The sequence below is a fragment of the Gallinula chloropus genome (assembly GCF_964237585.1).
Source record: "Gallinula chloropus genome assembly, chromosome: 32".
In the NCBI taxonomy this organism is placed as follows: Eukaryota; Metazoa; Chordata; class Aves; order Gruiformes; family Rallidae; genus Gallinula; species Gallinula chloropus.
The window spans coordinates 849,821-868,115 of record NC_140117.1 but is presented as its reverse complement, the minus strand read 5'-3'; the positions used below and the strand labels follow the sequence as shown (position 1 = coordinate 868,115).

The window sequence follows — 18,295 nt, the reverse complement described above, 5'->3', positions numbered from 1 at the left end:
GCACAGAGGACACAAGAGGGGACCCCATGCAAGGACAGATCTCACATGGACTTACTCAGTGCTGCAGCTTGTTTCTCTGGAAAGGAAAGAAAAGCAATATTTCATCAGGTGGGACAGAATTTTATGTGATAACTGCTCGTGACGATCAGGCAGAGCTAGTGCAGACACCAAACTGCTGGTCTCCCCAAGCTGCCCACCCTCCCAGGCACAACGCCTTGGGCCCTCCCTGATTCTGGGATGCAAGGATGGAGAAGACAGGCAAGGAGGGAAAGGGAGGTTCACAGTTTGCCCCGGACAGCAGCCCACATTGCGTCACATCTCTTGAACACTCACCCCATTTTACAAGTTCCGCATCTGGAAAGTAAAGAAAGAGAAATATTTGATCAGTCAGTGAGGATTTTAATGTCAAATGCTATTCAAGAGCAGGCAGAGCTCATGCCTACTTAAACCTGCTTCTTTGGGAAATGGGAAGACACCCTCAGAAAGATAGAAATATGACCCTGATGCCATGTTATGTCCCTAAGCTCGTGCTCAGTGCTCTTGGGCAGAGGAGAGCATTCATCCCTCTCTGGTCTCCGCTTGCTGCCCACCCTCCCAGGCACAAGGCCTTGGTCTTTCCTAGACCCAGGGATGTGGGGATGGAGAGGACGGGCAGGGAGGGAATGGGCTAAGCAGAGAGGGCACAAGGCAGGTTCCCACCCCATGCCAGAGCTCATGGAGACTCACACGGGTTGGAAGCCTCATGCACTGAAGAGCAAAGAAAAGCAAGATTTGGTCAGGAGGGACAAGTTTATATGTGAAAACTGCTCATGGAAATCAGGCTGAGCTAGCACAGACACCAAATTGCTTACAAGGGATCTATGCAAATTCCCCAAACCCATGGGAGTGGCCCCCAGCCAGCTTGGACATATCCCATGGCTGGTGCCAAGGGTCTCTAGGCAGGGGAGCGGATCCTTCCCCATGCTGGTCATTCCCAGTGGACCTCCCTCGCTCCATAAGTGCTCAGGAAGAACATAGAGAGCTAAGGCAGACATTAAGCTATTAGTTTGAAAAGTGAAAAAAGCAACCAACACTCCAGGAAACGCATCCTCTAGCCAGGTTATATCCCATAGGCCCTACAGAAGAAAACCAGGGTAGGGTGTTCCTCCCAGGCTGTCTACTGTCCCAAGCACGTGGCCTTGGGCTTTCCCTGACCCAGGGATGCAAGGATGCAGAGGATGACCAAGTAGGAAAAGGACTAAACACATGGGAGCCGTGACAGGACGCCATGCCGTGCCGGAGCAGACAGAGCTGGCATCATGAGTGAGCAGACAGAGCTGGCATTTACATCCAACTCTTCATCTGGAAAGTGGGAAATCACCCCAAACCCACAAAACTACCCCCTCCCTTCCTGCTCCTGTCTCACAGCTGCTCTGCTAGAAAGAAAAGAAGGGCAGAGTTCAGGAAGAACTTCAGTTTCTTCCTTTTGGTATATGGTCAGAACTCTGTGAAACGACAGCAATGGCTCCCTGCAACGCCAGATACATCCCATGGCTGATGGCCATGACTTCTAACATGCAAGAGTGAAACTCTGCAATGGTGTCCCTCAGCTGCCCACTCTTCTGCCTTTGGCCTTCCCCAGACTCAGGGATGCAGAGATGGAAAAGACAGGCAAGGAATGAGAGGGACGAGCATAGAGATCCCAGAAGGGGAACCCTGCCATGCAGGAGATCAGAGAGACTCCCCCTTCTTGAACCACATATCTCTGAAAAGTGAAGAAAAAGCAGTGTTTGATCAGATGGGATAGATTCTCATCCCGTAACAGCTCATGACATGGATAAAGAAATCAATGAAACCAAACTACTCTTTGAGAAGTTGTACATCCCCGCCCCCCCCAAAACACCAGGAATTACTCCCTCCAGCCTGGCCTTATCCCATGGCTGCTTCCCAGGCTTCCTGGCAGGGGAGTGGGTCAATGCTGCGCAGCTCATCCTGAGCTGCCCACCCTCGCAGGCATGCCTTGGAATCTTTCAGACCCATGGATGCCAGGATGGAGAGGACGGGCAAGGAGGCATAAGGGCGAGGCACAGAGGACACAGCAGAGGATCTCGTGAAGTGACAGATCTCACAGGGACTCACTCAGTGCTGCAGCTGGTTTCTCTGGAAAGGAAAGAAAAGGAATATTTGATCAGGTGGGACAGAATTTTATGTGATAACTGATCGTGAAGATCAGGCAGAGCTAGTGCAGACACCAAACTGCTGGTCTCCACAAGCTGACCATCCTCCCAGGCAGAACGCCTTGGGCCTTCGCTGACCCAGTGATGAAAGGACGGAGAAGACAGGCAAGGAGGGAAAGGGTGGTTCACAGTTTGCCCAGGAAAGGAGCCCACTTTGTGTCAGACCTCAAGAACACTCACTCAATTTTTCAAGTTCCGCATCTGAAAGTAAACAAAGAGAAATATTTGATCAGTCAGCAAGGATTTCAATGTCAAATGCTCATCAAGAGCAGGCAGAGCTCATGTCTACTTAAACCGGCTTATTTGGGAAATGGGAAGACACCCTCAGAAAGAGAGAAATATGTCCCTGACGCCATGTCATGTCCCTAAGCTCGTGCTCAGTACTCTTGGGCAGAGGAGAGCATTCATCCCTCTCTGGTCTCTGCGTGCTGCCCACCCTCCCAGGCAGAAGGCCTTGGTCTTTCCCAGACCCAGGGATGTGGGGATGGAGAGGACGGGCAGGGAGGGAATGGGCTAAGCAGAGAGGTCACAAGGCAGGTTTCCACCCCATGCCAGAGCTCATAGAGACTCACTCAGTGTATCACTGTTGTAACCTGAAAAGCAAAGAAAAGCAAGATTTGGTCAGGAGGGACAAGTTTATATGTGAAAACTGCTCATGGAAATCAGGCTGAGCTAGCACAGGCACCAAATTGCTTACAAGGGATCTATGCAAATTCCCCAAACCCATTCATAGGAGTGGCCGCCAGCCAGCTTGGACATATCCCATGGCTGGTGCCAAGGGTCTCTAGACAGGGGAGAGGATCCTTCCCCATGCTGGTCATTCCCAGTGGCCCTCCCTCGTTACATAAGTGCTCAGGAAGAGCATAGAGAACTAAGGCAAACAACAAACTATTTCTTTGAAATGTGAAAAAAGCAACCAAAACCCCAATAAAGGCATCCTTTAGCCAGGTTATATACCATAGCCCTTACAGAAGAAAACCAGGGTACGGTGTCCCCCGCAAGCTGTCTACCATCCCAGGCATGTGGCCTTGGGCTTTCCCTAACCCAGGGATGCAAGGATGCAGAGGATGACCAAGTGGGAAAAGGACTAAACACATGGGAGCCGTGACAGGACGCCATGCCGTGCCGGAGCAGACAGAGCTGGCATCATGAGTGAGCAGACAGAGCTGGCATTTACATCCAACTCTTCATCTGAAAAGTGGGAAATCACCCCAAACACACAAAACTGCCCCCTCCCTGCCTGCTCCTGTCTCACGGCTGCTCTGCTAGAAAGAAAAGAAGGGCAGAGCTCAGGAAGAACTTCAGTTTCTTCCTTTTGCTATATGGTCAGAACTCTGTGAAACCACAGCAATGGCTCCCTGCAATGCCAGATACATCCCATGGCTGATGGCCATGACTTCTAACATGCAAGAGTGAAACCCTGCAATGGTGTCCCTCAGCTGCCCAATCTTCCAGCTGCCCACTCTCCCACCTTTGGCCTTCCCCAGACTCAGGGACGCAGAGATGGAAAGGACAGGCAAGGAATGAAAGGGACGAGTAGAGAGATCCCAGAAGGGGAACCCTGCCATACAGGAGTTCAGAGAGACCCCCCCCGTTTTTGAACCACATCTCTCTGTAAAGTAAAGAAAAAGCAGTGTTTGATCAGATGGGATAGATTCTCATCCCATAACAGCTCATGACATGGATAAAGAAATCAATCAAACACAAAATAATCTTTGAGAAGTTGTAAAAGCCCCCCCCCCCCCACCAAACACCAGGAATTATTCCCTCCTGCCTGGCCTTATCCCATGGCTGCTTCCCAGGCTTCCTGGGCAGGGGAGCAGGTCAATGCTGCGCAGCTCATCCTGAGCTGCCCACCCTTGCAGGCATGCCTTGGAATCTCTCAGACCCATGGATGCCAGGATGGAGAGGACGGGCAAGGAGGCATAAGGGCGAGGCACAGAGGACACAACAGAGGATCTCGTGCTCTGACAGATCTCACAGGGACTCACTCATTGCTGCAGCTGGTTTCTCTGGAAAGGAAAGAAAAGCAATATTTGATCAGGTGGGACAGAATTTTATGTGATAACTGATCGTGGAGATCAGGCAGACCCAGTGCAGACACCAAACTGCTGGTCTCCCCAAGCTGACCACCCTCCCAGGCACAACGCCTTGGGCCTTCCCTGACCCAGGGATGCGAGGATGGAGAAGACAGGCAAGGAGGGAAAGGGTGGTTCACAGTTTCCCCCAGACATGAGCCCACCTTGTGTCAAACCTCAAGAACACTCACCCCATTTTACAAGTTCCGCATCTGGAAAGGAAAGAAAGAGAAATATTTGATCAGTCAGTGAGGATTTTAATGTCAAATGCTCATCAAGAGCAGGCAGAGCTCACGCCTACATAAAAATGCTTCTTGGGAAATGGGAAGACACCCTCAGAAAGAGAGAAATATGACCCTGATGCCATGTCATGTCCCTAAGCTCGTGCTCAGTGCTCTTGGGCAGAGGAGAGCATTCATCCCTCTCTGGTCTCCGCTTGCTGCCCACCCTCCAAGGCACAAGGCCTTGGTCTTTGCCAGACCCAGGGATGTTGGGATGGAGAGGACAGGTAGGGAGGGAATGGGCTAAGCAGAGAGGGCACAAGGCAGGTTCCCACCCCATGCCAGAGCTCATGGAGATTCACACGGGTCGGAAGCCTCATGCACTGAAGAGCAAAGAAAAGCAAGATTTGGTCAGGAGGGACAGGTTTATATGTGAAAACTGCTCATGGAAATCAGGCTGAGCTAGCACAGACACCAAATTGCTTACAAGGGATCTATGCAAATTCCCCAAACCCATGGGAGTGGCCGCCAGCCAGCTTGGACATATCCCATGGCTGGTGCCAAGGGTCTCTAGGCAGGGGAGCGGATCCTTCCCCATGCTGGTCATTCCCAGTGGACCTCCCTCGCTCCATAAGTGCTCAGGAAGAGCATAGAGAGCTAAGGCAGACATTAAGCTATTAGTTTGAAAAGTGAAAAAAGCAACCAAAACCCCAGGAAAGGCATCCTCTAGCCAGGTTATATCCCATAGGCCCTACAGAAGAAAACCAGGGTAGGGTGTCCGCCCCAGGCTGTCTACTGTCCCAAGCATGTGGCCTTGGGCTTTCAGTGACCCAGGGATGCAAGGATGCAGAGGATGACCAAGGAGGAAAAGGACTAAACACATGGGAGCCGTGACAGGACGCCATGCCGTGCCGGAGCAGACAGAGCTGGCATCATGAGTGAGCAGACAGAGCTGGCATTTACATTGAACTCCTTATCTGGAAAGTGGGAAATCACCCCAAACCCACAAAACTACCCCTTCCCTGCCTGCTCCTGTGTCACGGCTGCTCTGCTAGAAAGAAAAGAAGGGCAGAGTTCAGGAAGAACTTCAGTTTCTTCCTTTTGGTATATGGTCAGAACTCTGTGAAACGACAGCAATGGCTCCCTGCAACGCCAGATACATCCCATGGCTGATGGCCATGACTTCTAACATGCAAGAGTGAAACCCTGCAATGGTGTCCCTCAGCTGCCCAATCTTCCAGCTGCCCACTCTTCCGCCTTTGGCCTTCCCCAGACTCAGGGATGCAGAGATGGAAAGGACAGGCAAGGAATGAAAGGGATGAGCACAGAGATCCCAGAAGAGGACTCCTGCCATGCAGGAGTTCAGAGAGACTCCACCCTTCCTGAACCATGTATCTCTGGAAAGTAAAGATAAGCAGTGTTTGATCAGATGGGATAGATTCTCATCCCGTAACAGCTCATGACATGGATAAAGAAATCAATCAAACACAAACTACCTTTGAAAAGTTGTAAATCCCCCCCCTCAAACAGCAGGAATTACTCCCTCCAGCCTGGCCTTATCCCATGGCTGCTTCCCAGGCTTCCTGGCAGGGGAGCGGGTCAATCCTGCGCAGATCCTGAGCTGCCCACCCTCGCAGGCATGCCTTGGAATCTTTCAGACCCAGGGATGCCAGGATGGAGAGGACGGGCAAGGAGGCATAAGGGCCAGGCACAGAGGACACAACAGAGGATCTCATGCTCTGAGAGATCTCACAGGGACTCACTCAGTGCTGCAGCTGGTTTCTCTGGAAAGAAAAGAAAAGCAGTATTTGATCAGGTGGGACAGAATTTTATGTGATAACTGATCGTGAAGATCAGGCAGAGCTAGTGCAGACACCAAACTGCTGGGCTCCCCAAGCTGTGCTGCCCACCCTCCCAGGCACAACGCTTTGTGCTTTCCCTGACCCAGGGATGCGAGTATGGGGAAGACAAGCAAGGAGGCAAAGGGTGGTTCACATTTTGCCCCAGACAGGAGCCCACTTTGTGTCAGACCTCAAGAACACTCACCCCATTTTTCAACTTCCGCATCTGGTAAGTAAAGAAAGAAAAATATTTGATCAGGCAGCCAAGATTTTAATGTCAAATGCTCATCAAGAGCAGGCAGAGCTCATGCCTACTTAAAACTGCTTCTTTGGGAAATGGGAAGACACCCTCAGAAAGAGAAAACTATCTCCCTGACGCCATGTCATGTCCCTAAGCTCGTGCTCAGTGCTCTTGGGCAGAGGAGAGCATTCATCCTTCTCTGGTCTCCCCATGCCGCCCACCCTCCCAGACACAAGGCCTTGGTCTTTCCCAGACCCAGGGATGTGGGGATGGAGAGGACAGGCAGGGAGGGAATGGGCTAAGCAGAGAGGGCACAAGGCAGGTTCCCACCCCATGCCAGAGCTCATGGAGACTCACACGGGTCGGAAGCCTCTTGCACTGAAGAGCAAAGAAAAGCAAGATTTGGTCAGGAGGGACAAATTTATATGTGAAAATTGCTCATGGAAATCAGGCAGAGCTAGCACAGACACCAAACTGCTTACAAGGGATCTATGCAAATTCCCCAAACCCATGGGAGTGGCCCCCAGCCAGCTTGGACATATCCCATGGCTGGTGCCAAGGCTCTCTTGACTTGGCAGAGAGTTCTTCCCCATGCTGGTCATTCCCAGTGGACCTCCCTCGCTCCATAAGTGCTCAGGAAGAGCACAGAGACCGAAGGCAAACAACAAACTCTTTCTTTGAAAGGTGACAAAAGCAACCAAAACCCCAATAAAGGCATCCTCTAACCTGGTTATATCCCATAGCCCTTACAGAAGAAAAACAGGGTAGGGTGTGCCCCCCAAGATATCTACCGTCCCAAGCACATGGCCTTGGGCTTTCCCTGACCCAGGGATGCAAGGATGCAGAGGATGACCAAGGAGGAAAAGGACTAAACACATGGGAGCTGTGACAGGACGCCATGCCGTGCCGGAGCAGACAGAGCTGGCATCATGAGTGAGCAGACAGAGCTGGCATTTACATCCAACTCTTTATCTGGAAAGTGGGAAATCACCCCAAACCCACAAAACTACCCCCTCCCTGCCTGCTCCTGTCTCACAGCTGCTCTGCTAGAAAGAAAAGAAGGGCAGAGTTCAGGAAGAACTTCAGTTTCTTCCTTTTGGTATATGGTCAGAACTCTGTGAAACGACAGCAATGGCTCCCTGCAGTGCCAGATACATCCCATGGCTGATGGCCATGACTTCTAACATGCAAGAGTGAAACCCTGCAATGGTGTCCCTCAGCTGCCCAATCTTCCAGCTGCCCACTCTTCCGCCTTTGGCCTTCCCCAGACTCAGGGATGCAGAGATGGAAAGGACAGGCAAGGAATGAAAGGGACGAGCACAGAGATCCCAGAAGAGGACCCCTGCCATGCAGGAGATCAGAGAGACTCCCCCTTCCTGAACCACATCTCTCTGTAAAGTAAAGAAAAAGCAGTGTTTGATCAGATGGGATAGATTCTCATCCCGTAACAGCTCATGACATGGATAAAGAAATCAATCAAACCAAACTACTGTTTGAAAAGTTGTAAAACCCCCCAAAACACCAGGAATTACTCCCTCCTGCCTGGCCTTATCCCATGGCTGCTTCCCAGGCTTTCTGAGCAGGGGAGCGGGTCAATCCTGCGCAGCTCATCCTGAGCTGCCCACCCTCGCAGGCATGCCATTTAATCTTTCAGACCCAGGGATGCCAGGATGGAGAGGATGGACAAGGAGGGATAAGGGACAAGCACAGAGGACACCACAGAGTACCCATTGCCAGGACAGATCTCACAGGGACTCACTCATTGCTGCAGCGTGTTTCCCTGGAAAGGAAAGAAAAGCAGTATTTGATCAGGTGGGACAGATTTTTATGTGATAACTGCTCATGAAGATCAGGCAGAGCTAATGCATACACCAAACTGCTGGTCTCCCCAAGCTGACCACCCTCCCAGGCACAACGCCTTGGGCCTTCCCTGACCCAGCAGTGCAAGGATGGAGAAGACAAGCAAGGAGGGAAAGGGTGGTTCACAGTTTGACCCGGACAGCAGCCCACTTTGTGTCAGACCTCAAGAACACTCACCCAATTTTTCAAGTTCTGCAACTGGAAAGCAAAGAAAGAGAAATATTTGATCAGTCAGTGAGGATTTTAATGTCAAATGCTATTCAAGAGCAGGCAGAGCTCATGCCTACTTAAACCTGCTTCTTTGGGAAATGGGAAGACACCCTCAGAAAGAGAGAAATATGTCCCTGACGCCATGTCATGTCCCTAAGCTCGTGCTCAGTGTTCTTGGGCAGAGGAGAGCATTCATCCCTCTCTGGTCTCCGCGTGCTGCCCACCCTCCCAGGCAGAAGGCCTTGGTCTTTCCCAGACCCAGGGATGTGGGGATGGAGAGGACGGGCAGGGAGGGAATGGGCTAAGCAGAGAGGGCACAAGGCAGGTTCCCACCCCATGCCAGAGCTCATGGAGACTCACACGGGTCGGAAGCCTCATGCACTGAAGAGCAAAGAAAAGCAAGATTTGGTCAGGAGGGACAGGTTTATATGTGAAAACTGCTCATGGAAATCAGGCTGAGCTAGCACAGACACCAAATTGCTTACAAGGGATCTACGCAAATTCCCCAAACCCATGGGAGTGGCCCCCAGCCAGCTTGGACATATCCCATGGCTGGTGCCAAGGGTCTCTAGACAGGGGAGAGGATCCTTCCCCATGCTGGTCATACCCAGTGGACCTCCGTCAATCCATAAGTCCTCAGGAAGATAACAGAGAACTAAGGCAAAAAATAAATTATTTATTTGAATTGAAAACAGCAACAAAACCCCAGGAAAATCATCCTCTAGCCAGGTATATCCCATAGCCCTTACAGAAGAATAACAGGGTAGGGTATCCCTCCACATGCTGGTCTCCCCAATATGTCTACCCTCCAAAGTCGTTGGCATTGGGCTTTCCCTGACCCAGGGATGCAAGGATGCAGAGGATGACCAAGGAGGAAAAGGACTCAACACATGGGAGCCGTGACAGGACGCCATGCCGTGCCGGAGCAGACGGAGCTGGCATCATGAGTGAGCAGACAGAGCTGGCATTTACATCCAACTCTTTATCTGGAAAGTGGGAAATCACCCCAAACCCACAAAACTACCCCCTCCCTTCCTGCTCCTGTCTCACAGCTGCTCTGCTAGAAAGAAAAGAAAGGCAGAGCTCAGGAAGAACTTCAGTTTCTTCCTTTTGGTATATGGTCAGAACTCTGTGAAACGACAGCAATGGCTCCCTGCAACGCCAGATACATCCCATGGCTGATGGCCATGACTTCTAACATGCAAGAGTGAAACCCTGCAATGGTGTCCCTCAGCTGCCCACTCTTCTGGCTTTGGCCTTCCCCGGACTCAGGGATGCAGAGATGGAAAGGACAGGCAGGGAATGAAAGGGACGAGCACAGAGATCCCAGAAGAGGACCCCTGCCATACAGGAGTTCAGAGAGACTCCCCCGTTTTTGAACCACATCTCTCTGTAAAGTAAAGAAAAAGCAGCGTTTGATCAGATGGGATAGATTCTCATCCCGTAACAGCTCATGACATGGATAAAGAAATCAATGAAACCGAACTACTCTTTGAAAAGTTGTAAATCCCTCCCCCCAAAATACCAGAAATTGCTCTCTCCAGCCTGGCCTTATCCCATGGCTGCTTCCCAGGCTTCCTGGGCAGGGGAGCAGGTCAATGCTGCGCAGCTCATCCTGAGCTGCCCACCCTCGCAGGCATGCCTTGGAATCTCTCAGACCCAGGGATGCCAGGATGGAGAGGACGGGCAAGGAGGCATAAGGGCCAGGCACAGAGGACACAACAGAGGATCTCGTGCTCTGACAGATCTCACAGGGACTCACTCAGTGCTGCAGCTGGTTTCTCTGGAAAGGAAAGAAAAGCAATATTTGATCAGGTGGGACAGAATTTTATGTGATAACTGCTCGTGACGATCAGGCAGAGCTAGTGCAGACACCAAACTGCTGGTCTCCCCAAGCTGACCACCCTCCCAGACACAACGCCTTGGGCCTTCCCTGACCCAGCGATGTGAGGATGGAGAAGACAAGCAAGGAGGGAAAGGGTGGTTCACAGTTTCCCCCAGACAAGAGCCCACTTTGTGTCAAACCTCAAGAACACTCACCCCATTTTACAAGTTCCGCATCTGGAAAGGAAAGAAAGAGAAATATTTGATCAGTCAGCAGGGATTTTAATGTCAAATGCTCATCAAGAGCAGGCAGAGCTCATGCCTACTTAAACCTGCTTCTTTGGGAAATGGGAAGACACCCTCAGAAAGAGAGAAATATGTCCCTGACGCCATGTCATGTCCCTAAGCTCGTGCTCAGTGCTCTTGGGCAGAGGAGAGCATTCATCCTTCTCTGGTCTTCCCGTGCTGCCTACCCTCCCAGGCACAAGGCCTTGGTCTTTCCCAAACCCAGGGAAGTGGGGATGGAGAGGACAGGCAGGGAGGGAATGGGCTAAGCAGAGAGGGCACAAGGCAGGTTCCCACCCCATGCCAGAGCTCATGGAGATTCACACGGGTCGGAAGCCTCATGCACTGAAGAGCAAAGTAAAGCAAGATTTGGTCAGGAGGGACAAGTTTATATGTGAAAACTGCTCATGGAAATCAGGCTGAGCTAGCACAGACACCAAATTGCTTACAAGGGATCTATGGAAATTCCCCAAACCCATGGGAGTGGCTCCCAGTCAGCTTGGACATATCCCATGGTTGGTGCCAAGGCTCTCTAGACATGGCAGAGAGTTCTTCCCCATGCTGGTCATTCCCAGTGAACCTCTCTCGCTCCATAAGTGCTCAGGAAGAGAATAAAGAACTAAGCAAAGAACAAACTCTTTCTTTGAAAGGTGACAAAAGCAACCAAAACCCCAATAAAGGCATCCTCTAGCCAGGTATATCCCATAGCCCTTACAGAAGAAAACCAGGGTAGGGTGTGCCCCCAAGATATCTACCGTCCCAAGCATGTGGCCTTGGGCTTTCCCTGACCCAGGGATGCAAGGATGGAGACGATGACCAAGGAGGAAAAGGACTGAACACATGGGAGCTGTGACAGGACGCCATGCCGTGCCAGAGCAGACAGAGCTGGCATCATGAGTGAGCAGACAGAGCTGGCATTTACATTGAACTCCTTATCTGGAAAGTGGGAAATCACCCCAAACCCACAAAACTACCCCCTTCCTGCCTGCTCCTGTCTCACAGCTGCTCTGCTAGAAAGAAAAGAAGGGCAGAGTTCAGGAAGAACTTCAGTTTCTTCCTTTTGGTATATGGTCAGAACTCTGTGAGACGACAGCAATGGCTCCCTGCAACGCCAGATACATCCCATGGCTGATGGCCATGACTTCTAACATGCAAGAGTGAAACCCTGCAATGGTGTCCCTCAGCTGCCCAATCTTCCAGCTGCCCACTCTTCCGCCTTTGGCCTTCCCCAGACTCAGGGATGCAGAGATGGAAAGGACAGGCAAGGAATGAGAGGAACGAGCACAGAGATCCCAGAAGAGGATCCCTGCCATACAGGAGTTCAGAGACTCCCCCCTTCCTGAACCACATCTCTCTGTAAAGTAAAGAAAAAGCAGTGTTTGATCAGATGGGATAGATTCTCATCCCATAACAGCTCATGACATGGATAAAGAAATCAATCAAACCAAACTACTCTTTGAAAAGTTGTAAACCCCCCCAAAACACCAGGAATTATTCCCTCCTGCCTGGCCTTATCCCATGGCTGCTTCCCAGGCTTCCTGGGCAGGGGAGCGGGTCAATCCTGCGCAGCTCATCCTGAGCTGCCCACCCTCGCAGGCATGCCTTGGAATCTTTCAGACCCAGGGATGCCAGGATGGAGAGGACGGGCAAGGAGGGATAACGGCCAGGCACAGAGGACACAACAGAGTACCCATTGCCGGGACAGATCTCACAGGGACTCACTCAGTGCTGCAGCTGGTCTCCCTGGAGAGGAAAGAAAAGCAGTATTTGATCAGCTGGGACAGAATTTTATGTGATACCTGCTCGTGAAGATCAGGCAGAGCTAGTGCAGACACTAAACTGCTGGTCTCCCCATTCTGCCCACCCTCCCAGGCAGAACGCCTTGGGCCTTCCCTGACCCAGGGATGTGGGGATGGAGAGGACGGGCAAGGAGGGAATGGGCTAAGCAGAGAGGGCACAAGGCAGGTTCCCACCCCATGCCAGAGCTCATGGAGACTCACTCGGTCTAACAGTGTTGTATCCTGAAAAGCAAAGAAAAGCAAGATTTGGTCAGGAGGGACAAGTTTATATGTGAAAACTGCTCATGGAAATCAGGCAGAGCTAGCACAGACACCAAATTTCTTGTAATGGATCTATGACAATTCCCCAAACCCATGGGAGTTGCCCCCAACCAGCTTGGACATATTCCATGGCTTGTGCCAAGGGTCTCTAGGCAGGGGAGGGGGTCCTTCCCCATTTTGGTCGTTCCCAGTGGACCTCCCTCCCTCTGTAAGTGCTCAGGAAGAGCATAGAGAGCTAAGGCAGACATTAAGCTATTAGTTTGAAAAGTGACAAAAGCAACAAAACCCCAGGAAAGGCATCCTCTAGCCTGGTTATATCCCATAGCCCTTACAGAGGGCCTTTAGGCAGGGTAGGCTGTCCATCCTCATGCTGGCCTACCCGTGCTGCCCACCCTCTAGTGAACAAGGCCTTGTTCTTTCCCAGACCAAGGCATGCCAGGATGGAGAGGACAGGCAATGAGGGAAAGGGTGGTTCACAATTTGCCCCGGACAGGAGCCCACATTGGGCCAGACCTCAAGAACACTCACCCGGTTCCTCAATTTCCATATCTGAAAGTAAAGAAAGAGAAATATTTGATCAGGCAGCCCAGATTTTAATATCAAATGCTCATCAAGAGCAGGGAGAACTCATGCCTACTTAAACCTGCTTCTTTGGGAAATGGGAAGACATCCTCAGAAAGAGAGAAATATGTCTCTGATTCCATGTCATGTTCCTAAGCTCGTGCTCAGTGCTCTTGGGCAGAGGAGAGCATTCATCCCTCTCTGGTCTCCCCATGCTGCCCACCCTCCCAAGCACAAGGCCTTCGTTTTTCCCAGACTCGGGGATGTGGGGATGGAGAGGACGGGCAGGGAGGCAGAGCGCTGAGCTCTGAGTGCCCAATACCACTTCATGCTGGATGTCATAGAATCACAGAATCACAAGGTTGGAAAAGACCTTTGTAGATCATCAATTCCAACCAATCCCATCCTATGCTAAACCAGATCCCTAAGTACCTCATCAAGCCTTTTTTTGAACACATCCAGGGAAGGTGGCTCAGCCCCTCCCTGGGCAGCCTGTTCCAGCCCTGACAACTCTTTCAGTAAAAATATTTTTTTATCCCATGGCTGGTGCCAAGGGTCTCTAGACAGGGGAAAGTGTCCTTCCCCATTCTGGTCATTCCCAGTAGACCTCCCTCGCTCCATAAGTGCTCAGGAAGAGCATAGAGAACAAAGGCAAACAACAGTTTCTTTGAAAAGCAAAAATGCTTTCCCAGACACAGGGATGTGGGGATGGAGAGGGCAGATAGGGCTGAGCTCTGAGTGTGCAATGCCACTTCATGCTGGATATCATGGAGACTCACCCCCTGATGAACTTGCTGCCGCTAGAAAGCAAACAAAAAGAATTATTTGATCAAGTTGCATAATTTTTCAGGGTTTAACTTCTCATGAAGGTCAGGTAGAGCTCGTGCAGATCCGAAACTTAGTGTTTGGGAAGCGGGAAACCCCTCCCCAAACACCATGAATGTCTCATTTCTCGGATGGTCACCTCCTATGGCTCATGTCCAGGGCTCTGTGCAGGGAAATGTTTCCAGCTCTGTGCTGGTCTCCCTGAGTTGCCCACTCTTCCGAGCACAGAGCCTTGGGCTTTCCCTGACCCAGGGATGCAGGGATGGAGAAGATGGGCAAGGAGGGAAAAAAAGGCGGTATACATTGTGCCCTGGACAGGAGCCCACATTGGGCCAGAGCTCAAGAACACTCACCCATTTCTTCAGTTTCTCCAACTGGAAAGTAAAGAAAGAAAAATTTGATCAGGCAGCCTAGATTTTAATGCCCAATGCTCATGCAGAGCAGACAGAGCTCATGCCTACTTAAAACTGCTTATATGGGAAATGGAAAGACACCCTCAAAAACACAGAACTATGTCCCTTCCACCATGTCATGTCCCTTGGGTCGTTCCCAGTGCCCTTGAGCAGGGGAGAGGGTTCATCCATGTCTGGTGTCCCCATGCTGCCCACCCTCCCAGGCACATCGCTGTGATCTTTCCCTCACTTCGGATGGTGAGGGATGGGACGTGGTAGCCAGCCCTGGAATGGGGTGCTGGGCACTGGGGGGCGTGCTGGGGGGTAGTGTGCTTGTTGGGGGTGTCTCTCCAGCTCTGGGACAAGGCTCCTCCTCGCGCTGGGAACATGCTGACAGTGGCCCTGGGCAGGACAGGGTCAGCACAGGCCGGGACAGTATCGTGGGGCAGGGAAGGGTCTTCCGGAGGCAGTGGGAGCTCTCCTGTCCCATAGAGCCCCAGCCCACATTCACCCCTGTTCTGGTTGTAGTGGTCCTGCATTCTGGCCAGGCCCACACGGTTCATCTGCTGACTGTTCTGTCCCATTGGGGTATTCCTGTCCCAGTGCTGCTGGTCCAGGTTGGCCGCCATCCCCTCTGCCCGGGGCACCATCCTCCCCTTCCTGCTGTCACAGCGAGAAGGTTCCCATCCACATTCCCAGTGACACAACCTCGGGCACCCCCGGGCTGGACTCTGACACCCCGATGTGGAAGTAGCGCAGGGAGTGGAGCTCTGTGGGGACACGGGGCACGGTGAGGGGTGGGGGGTGCGGGGACCCTCAGTGCGGGGGGGATGGGACTGGTGGGGGGATGTTGGGGCACCGAGGTGTGTCCAGGAGGGTCCCCACTGTCAATTAGGGGGGTCCCGGGATGTCGAGGGGTGTCCCAGGGAGAAGCAGATCTGGAGGGTGGGGGTTGGAGGGGGGAGAAGGCAAAGCCAGGCTGGGGGTGGGGGGAGAGTTCCGAGGGGGCTCCCTGTGTCTCGCGGGAGGGACTGGGGGCTCCTTTCCCATGGGGGGTTCCCAGTGCCCAGCGAAAGGCAGCCTGGGGTGGTCCTGGTTCTCTGAGGTGGAGGAGGGTCAGGAGGGATCCCGGTGCCCAGGGAATGGAGCACCGGTGTCAGGAAAGGGGGTCCAAGGGGGTCCCAGCGCCCAGGGAAAGGGCTCCGGGTCCCGCCCGCACTCACCGTATGTCACACGCCGAAGGCACCCAGCTATAGGAGCCAAACGAGCCTCGCTCCGGAACAGACCTCGCTGCCAGCCCCGCCCCACGCACCGCGATTGGCTGCGCCACCACCCATCCAGCCAATGGCAGCCCGAGATGCTCCTGACGTCACCGGGCGCCGGGCAGATCCCGTCTCTGCAGGTTGGCAAGTGAAAGCGAAAGCTCCGAAAGCAGCGCGGGGGGGAGGGGCAGGTACCCTCAGCCTGTACCCTTGACCCAGGAGCCCACACGGCAACGCCAGACCTCAGTCCCCCCCACCCGGATCCCTCCTCATGGCCCCAAATCCCCCGCCCCCCACGGCCCCACTTTGCCTGTATTCCCCAGCCTGGGGTCACCCCTCAGCCCCCCAAGTCATGGTTCTTTCCCCCCGACGTGGCATCTCTCTTACCCCTTTCCCAGGGCACCCCGAGACCCCCAGACCTGCCTGTCCCGGGGGCACCCAGGCGTCTGGCGCCCCGTGGCTCCCCACACCCGGCTCTGACACCCTGGGGGTTCGGGGCTGAAACAGATGGGACAAGGGTAAAACCCTCCCGGGGAGCGTGGGCACCCCCGGGGCTTGGGGAAAGTGTCCCTTGTCCCGGCTGCCCCTTGTGCCGTCCTTGAGCCCGGATGATGTGGGTGTCCGGGAGGTATGTGGGGCCCAGGGGGGTCCCGGGGTGGTCACCTCCACGAGCGCCTGCAGCAGGAAGATGTTCAGGGCCGCCCCCCCCAGCCGGATCCGCTGCTTCTGTGGGGAGGGGCGCGGGGGGGCTGGCACCACGGTGGAGGTGGGGGGGGGACAGAACTGCACTCCTCCCCTGGGGCCGCAGGGACCCCCAAACACAGAGACACCTCACCCCCCCCCAAACACACATGCATCCTCTGCATATCCCAATTTTCACTCGCGAGGAGCCATCTATAACCAGCTCTTCTCCAGCTCCCAACTCGGTATCTCTTCAGTCTGGCCTCTCTTCACTCTGGGTCACAATTACTTCTAAGCAATTACGTAGCAATTCCTCCAGGGGTCTCCCAACAACTGCTGGGCTCTGGGCAGAGGTCCCTCTCAATTCTAAGTCTGGGGAGTCTGTTAATACAGCTTCATACTTTAGGATCCAGCTGCCTGTTAACCATTCCTCTGCTTTTTGTTGTGAAACATCCCTGACATTGTGTGGGGTATATACCTTTACAGGAGAGCTCAAGGTGATCTTCCTAACTTCTTCCATTAATAATGCTGTAGCTACCAAAGCTCGGAGACCAGCAGGCCATCCCCTGCTTAGTGGATCAAGAAATTTAGAACAATACCCCATGGGTTTTTTGATTCCTGCCCAGTCCTGAGTAAGAACTACATTTGCTGTTGGTTTGATGCATTTACAAATAAATAAAAAGGGTTTTCTAGATCTGGGAGGTCCAATACAGGTGCTTGTATTAATGTCTTCTTTATTTCCTCAATTTTTTGATCATCTTCAATAAACCACTTAAACTGGTTATTAGTTCATTTCTCATATAGGAATTTTACCTTTTCACTATAATTTTCAAGCCATGGTCTGCAATATCCTAATAACCCCAATACTTGCCTAACCTCCTTTTTAGTTTGTGGGGGTCTTAAGGATAGAATCCCAGATACTCTATCAGGATCTAACTTTTTCTTCCCCTTACTTAGTCAATGTCCTAAGTATTTTACTTCCTGCTCTACAAACTGTAGCTTAGATTGGGACACCTTTAATCCCTTTCCCCCTAAAAAGTTTAACAATTTAATGGTGGCGTTTCGGGTCCCCTCTTCAGTTTCTCCCGCTATTAATAGATCATCCACATATTGTAACAATTTTACCTCCCTGGGCATAGTGAAATCTTGCAGAACTTTTTCTAAAGTTTGTCCAAATAGATTTGGTGACCCTGTGGCAACACAGTCTGTCTTAATTGTTGTTTTCATCCCATATCGGGGTCCTCCCATTGAAAAGCAAAATAATCTCTGGATGCCTGTTGCGAGTTCCTGTGTCCAAAATCCAGATCTTGGGAAATAATTTATCTCCAGGGGCTTTGGAAGTGCAAAGAGGCGCTAGGAAAAGACTGCACAGCAATAAGGTTAAAAGCAACAAGTTCACTTTATTCAAGCTGGCTGCTGTTTAAATACCTTCGAGGGTTACGTAACGAGGGGCCAGGATAGAGGGGGCAAAGGCCACCTGCACCGTATCAGGTTTCCATCACCACAACGGAATTTCTAAGTATGCAGAGCTCTTGTTACAGTTTCTTGTTGCCATGCTTTCAGCCCTTTGTCAGTGATTCCTCAAGGCTGTTTTCCAAGCAGGACTGTGGCGATGTGTAGCTGTGGCCTTGATCAGCCAGCCAGGTTCCCACCAATGCCTCATCCAGAGGACAAGTCCAAAAAGCATCCTTCAAATCTATGACACTATACCAAGTGTGTTTGGGAGATATATGACTCA

General features: G+C 52.1%; 1 protein-coding gene across 9 annotated transcripts in view; it reads right to left on the bottom strand.

Moving 5' to 3' along the window:
• LOC311202779 (uncharacterized protein) overlaps positions 1-16,826 on the bottom strand; it is a 36,036-nt gene extending 19,210 nt beyond the window's left edge. Inside the window, exons 1-20 of one of the 9 annotated variants that reach the window (XM_084277421.1) lie at positions 16,728-16,826; positions 15,838-16,010; positions 14,576-14,596; positions 14,177-14,197; positions 13,365-13,385; positions 12,777-12,797; positions 12,499-12,519; positions 10,708-10,728; positions 10,430-10,450; positions 8,635-8,655; positions 8,357-8,377; positions 6,562-6,582; positions 6,279-6,299; positions 4,486-4,506; positions 4,208-4,228; positions 2,789-2,809; positions 2,397-2,417; positions 2,119-2,139; positions 334-354; positions 56-76 (exon numbers count right to left, since the gene is read on the bottom strand). In XM_084277421.1, the coding sequence (XP_084133547.1) occupies positions 56-76; positions 334-354; positions 2,119-2,139; positions 2,397-2,417; positions 2,789-2,809; positions 4,208-4,228; positions 4,486-4,506; positions 6,279-6,299; positions 6,562-6,582; positions 8,357-8,377; positions 8,635-8,655; positions 10,430-10,450; positions 10,708-10,728; positions 12,499-12,519; positions 12,777-12,797; positions 13,365-13,385; positions 14,177-14,197; positions 14,576-14,579 (361 nt within the window). In that variant the 5' untranslated portion in view covers positions 14,580-14,596; positions 15,838-16,010; positions 16,728-16,826. Of the gene's footprint in view, positions 1-55; positions 77-333; positions 355-2,118; positions 2,140-2,396; positions 2,418-2,788; positions 2,810-4,207; positions 4,229-4,485; positions 4,507-6,278; positions 6,300-6,561; positions 6,583-8,356; positions 8,378-8,634; positions 8,656-10,326; positions 10,451-10,707; positions 10,729-12,498; positions 12,520-12,749; positions 12,798-13,364; positions 13,386-14,176; positions 14,198-14,575; positions 14,597-15,837; positions 16,011-16,727 lie in introns of those variants that run through there. The other 8 variants (XM_084277419.1, XM_084277416.1, XM_084277417.1 and 5 more) reach the window with 8 other exon arrangements.
• Positions 16,827-18,295: the final 1,469 nt, after the last annotated feature.